A 5,000-nucleotide genomic window follows, 5' to 3' on the forward strand; every position below is an offset into this window, starting at 1 on the left:
TCAGAACCCAGTAACCAGGAGAGTCATCAGAGCAGCCAGACGGATGGCAAAAGGGGGGAGACAGACAGGGAAAATAGAGGGGGGAAAAAAGAGAGAGAGAGAGAGAGAGAGAGAGAGAGAGAGAGAGAGATAGCGACACAACAAAGTTGTGGGATTAAAAGGATTAAAACAAAAATAGAGGAGAGGTATGAGGTGGAGGAGGAGAGAGGAATCAAGAAAACGAAAAATAGAGAGAGAGAGAGAGAGAGAGAGAGAGAACGCAGTGATTAACAGAAAAGAAAGGAAAGCACATCTAGAAATAGAAAGAGACTGACGCGTCTTTGCAGAACCATCACAAGGCATTTAGTTTGGAATCAAGTTTGTACGAGAGACAAAGGTGTGCGGGAGAGATAACAGTGTGTGTGAGACAAAGATGTCTGAGAGACAAAGGTGTGTGTGTGTGTGTGTGTGTGTGTGTGTGTGTGTGTGTGTGTGTGTGTGTGTGTGTGTGTGCGCGTGTGAGAAGTAAAGCATCAGATTGAAAGTAAAGCGTTAGTAGTGCAATAGGCTCCTGGACCCAAAGCCCAGTATCTCTCCTAGCTTTGATCAGGTCTCATCACCTCAATCAGGTGTGTTAGTGCTAGTCTGGAGCAAAAATGTGCTACCCTGTGGGTCCCCAGCACTGGTGTTGAGAAACCTGGTCCTCGCCGTGGATCTTCAGTGTGTGTGTATATAGGCAGGAATATAGGTCTTCATAAGACCTCTATGACATCTCTATGACAGGTTGTGTGTGTGTGTGTGTGTGTGTGTGTGTGTGTGTGTGTGTGTGTGTGAGTTTCTACCTGCGTGTGTACCTGCTCTCTCTCCGCGTGCCTCCTCTCCTCCTCCCTGCGCAGAGCCTCCATCTCTTCATAGCGTCTCCTCTGCTCTCTCTCCTGCTGCTTCCTCAAGTCACGCTCTCGCCGCTGTTGCTGTTAGGGACATAGAGATGGAGAGAATGGAGGGAGGAAGAGAGACGGACACAGAGAGACGAAGAGAGAGAGTCATAATGGGGTCATAATGGCACTGATACTGCAATCCTGCAATATATTCGCAAACTACTTTTAGCCATGATACTTATCTCTCATCACGTCTTCTCTTCACCACTAGTAGTTACTAGCAGTTGTAAGTGTGTGCACACGTGTGTGTGTGTGTGTGTGTGTGTGTGTGTTCGCTCTTGTATGAAGGGTGGGGTGCGAACCCAGGTCTCCCATGTGGAAGACCCAAGCCTCTACCATTAGGCCAAGAGGACATCCTCATGGTCTGAGGCAAATTTGTGGGCGGGCCATGAATAGCTTAAATATGATTTTGCTATGGTTGATATAATGTCGCCTTTATTTGCGATAGTTTAAACATGACTTTAGCCTGTTGCAGACCTTCATTAGGCTATAGGCCTACTACTAAGACGGTAGAATATATCAAAGATTTAACTAGGCCTACACTGTAATTGAGCTTACCCAGGTGATACACTCACACGCCACTTACGCTCTGAGAATTACAGTTAGGAACTGTAAGCGTAAACCGTTTTAACTCGTCATCAGTGAGAAAAGACCCAAAGCTGTCATGGTTCAATGGATGGTCTCATATGAATCCAGCCCCTGAGCATGCCCCCCCCCCCCCCCCAAGTCACCTCTGTACAGTATATTGGGAATGTGTAGCCTACAATGTCCATACCTACTCCCTGCCTTCTCCCCAAACAGAGATACAGTGACGGTTCACCCTTTTCCTCCACACTCCTTCACCCAGCCTACAGCTTCATTTTTCACACCATATGGTTACTGGTATGTATCTTTTCCACTTTGATGGAGGAAAAAACATGCGGCGGACATTGCAATATTGTACAACAAGCCAGTTCAGAGAACTTTGCAACATTGTAGCCTCTCAACAAAAGCTCCTTTCCCACTGGTTATCCTGTTTGGACATTGTGGATGGGCCTAGGCCCGCTAGGCCCAAGACTGTGCCTGGTCTGAGGGCAACACTTGAGTTTTCCGGTCAGGGCTCAGACAGGACTACCTCGATTCCAAATCACCTCCGCTCCACTGTGTGCATGTGTGTGTTCCCTACCTCCTCTAGTCGTCTCCTCTGTTCTTTCTGCTCTTCGATGCGTTTCTGCCTCTCGGCCAGTAGTTGCCGCTTGTGTTCCTCATTCTGCTGTTGCTCCAGCTGCTGTCTGCGCAGGGCCTCAGAGCGCTCCTTATTGGCTAGCTGCAAACGCAGGAAGTCCCGCCTCAGAGTCGACTCCCCGGGGATGTTGATGATGGAGCTGCAGAGGAGCCAATAAGAGAGAGGGGGGAGGAGAAATACACATAATTTAGAGGCAAACATACATCACACACACACACACACACACACACACACACACACACACACACACACACACACACACACACACACACACACACACCTACCTTGGTTCTCCCATGTCTCGCTCCTCTTCCTCTTCCTCACTCCCGCTGTACTCATACTCTGTCTCATCTGCAGAAAACACACACACACACACACACACACACACACACACACACACACACACATCAAACGGTTAGAGAACACACACCTCAGATAAAAAAACACACAACCAGTAACACACAGAGGGTCCAATCGCAAACTAACCAACCCCTAGCCCCTACCCTCAACACTTATGTTGACATGAAAGGTTTGAATAGGTATTTAAGCAATGTTGCAAAATGTTTGACTGATCGGTTCTAGACACATGGTTGTGTTGTGACTCACCCCTCTCCCCTCGTTTCTTCTTGGTGCGGTCGATGTGGTCCTTGAGCTGGATGCGGACCTGGCGTTCGTTGGGCAGGTCTCTGATGAAGGGGTGTTTGAGCAGTTGCTCTGTGCTGGGTCTCTGACCGTGACTCTTCACCAGGCAGCTCTCGATGAACGACTGGAACTTCTTAGACCTACACATACACAGACACAACACAACACAACACACTCATCACTTAATACCATCACACTAGACAGCTTTTTCTCTCTCTATCTCTCTCTCTCTGCCTTTCTCTCTCTGTGTCTATCTAGTCTAAACGTGTGTGTGTGTGTGTGTGTGTGTGTGTGTGTGTGTGTGTGTGTGTGTGTGTGTGTGTGTGTGTGTGTGCATAACTCACCACTTCTTGGACTTGAGTCTGGGGGCGGGGTTTCTGGGGATGAGGAAGAGAGCTCTCATTGGGTGCATGTCACAGAGCGCTGCGGAGGGAGAGAAAGGGTTAATAACAGCCACATACTGCCATGTGTTATACCTGTTATGGAAAATACATTGACAGAACTGTTTGAAGGATATGCACTTTCATATGACTGATACAACTTGTGTGAATACTGTGATTACATTTTCTCTTGCCACACCTCTAAAGTTCTATAGCCATTGTTTTAAGAAATGGTGGATGATTACAATATGGATAGCGGTGGTTTCGGAGGGAGTAGTGGGGGAGAGCGAGAACAAAGGAACAGACTCATCTTGCCGACATGAATATGTGTGAAATGTTGAACGCCGATTGATCAGTAAGAAAGTCTCCCCATTGTTCATTCGCTCCCGCCCTTTCTCACGTAAGCACAAGCTTGTCAGTGATAGCCTTGGCAGTGCCTACCATTATGTTTAATCTGTATAAAAGACAACCCTGATAATCGCCTCTTCAGACTTGCGCTAGACAGACCCCTGGATTTATGCTGGGCTGCTGTTAGGATCCTGTCTCTTGTATGCAAGCATAAATACCGGACTCAGATATTGTGGCTACTCAGGACTTTATTTCTTGAATCTCACCTCCGAAGAGCTGAAGTACAGAGTGGTAAATCCTAGATATCCACCACATACCTCATCATAGATTTGATACCCTACCATGTGTGTTCTACACTTACGTGGTGCTCCCTCTGCCATCTCTATAGCTGTGATACCCAGAGACCACAGATCACTCTGAAAGAGAGAGAGAGAGTTCAGTTAGGAGGATACTGACTCACCCACTCACGCACGCACGCATGCACCCACACACGCACATTGGTGGGATACCTTGAAGTCATAGGTGGCGTCTGGGTTCTCGTCACAGGCGATAACCTCGGGGGCCATCCAATATGGCGTCCCAATAAACGTGTTCCTCCGGCCCACCGTACGATCCAGCTGGGCACTCACTCCAAAATCCACTGCAGAGGCACACACAAACACACAAACACACACACACACACACACACACACACACACACACACACACACACAAAACAGCCCTGATTTCATACTTTGGCACTTTTTAGGCAGGACAACTCAATGCCCTCAATGTACCATGCAAATTTGTCACAGACTGCACACACACGGAAGGCTCTCTAACCACTCGACAGCATTGTGTGTGTGTGTGTGTGCATGTGCGTGTGTGCGTGCGTGCGTGCGTGCGTCTGTGTTTGTGGTATGCTTACCTAGTTTGACCTCAGCATTCTCTGTCAGCAACACATTCTGACCCTTTATGTCCCTGTGGATGACCTTGTGCTGGTGGAGATGGGTCAGACCCTGGAGAGAGAGAGAAATAGAGAGAGAGGGAGGGGGGGAGTAAGTTAAGGTAAAGACAGATAGGTGTGCATTTTGAAACAGATGGGTACATGTGGGGTAGTTTGAGGTAAAGTGGTACTGTAGCTTATGGTTGGTTTAATGACTTAAACACCTATACAGACCAGTGTTTGGTGTCGGTAGGGAGAGTAGGTAAGTGGAAAACTGAGAGTATGACTGTTGCCTATAATAGTATTAACAGCAGCAATATCTACCTTGAGGATCTCTTGGCAGATGTACCGTTGGCGGAGTGGGTAAAGGGGTAGGTATGGGGGTAGATAGATGGTATGGAGGTGGTAACAGTAGTTATATTTACCCTGAGGATCTCTCTGCAGATGTAGGCTGTCCACTCCTCCTTCAGTGAGTTCCCCTTGGTATTCTTAATCAGGTCTGTCACTGAGCCAGCCCCACAGAACTCCATCACCAACTACACACAGGAACACAGTACAAACAA

The 5,000-nt window shown here is 47.8% G+C and overlaps 1 protein-coding gene across 8 annotated transcripts in view; it reads right to left on the minus strand.

The window, feature by feature from the left end:
• The window catches only part of tnikb (TRAF2 and NCK interacting kinase b), a 30,211-nt gene that overhangs the window by 17,163 nt on the left and 8,048 nt on the right, over window positions 1-5,000 (minus strand). For 6 of the 8 annotated variants that reach the window (XM_083674843.1, XM_083674841.1, XM_083674840.1 and 3 more), the window contains exons 5-13: window positions 4,863-4,973; window positions 4,420-4,510; window positions 4,022-4,152; window positions 3,874-3,928; window positions 3,129-3,207; window positions 2,749-2,924; window positions 2,427-2,493; window positions 2,083-2,281; window positions 822-950 (exon numbers count right to left, since the gene is read on the minus strand). In XM_083674843.1, coding sequence (XP_083530969.1) covers window positions 822-950; window positions 2,083-2,281; window positions 2,427-2,493; window positions 2,749-2,924; window positions 3,129-3,207; window positions 3,874-3,928; window positions 4,022-4,152; window positions 4,420-4,510; window positions 4,863-4,973 — 1,038 coding nt within the window. The remainder of the gene's footprint in view (window positions 1-821; window positions 951-2,082; window positions 2,282-2,426; window positions 2,494-2,748; window positions 2,925-3,128; window positions 3,208-3,873; window positions 3,929-4,021; window positions 4,153-4,419; window positions 4,511-4,862; window positions 4,974-5,000) is intronic. The other 2 variants (XM_083674844.1, XM_083674839.1) reach the window with 1 other exon arrangement.

Source organism: Argentina silus (genome assembly GCF_951799395.1).
Source record: "Argentina silus genome assembly, chromosome: 1".
NCBI lineage: Eukaryota > Metazoa > Chordata > Actinopteri > Argentiniformes > Argentinidae > Argentina > Argentina silus.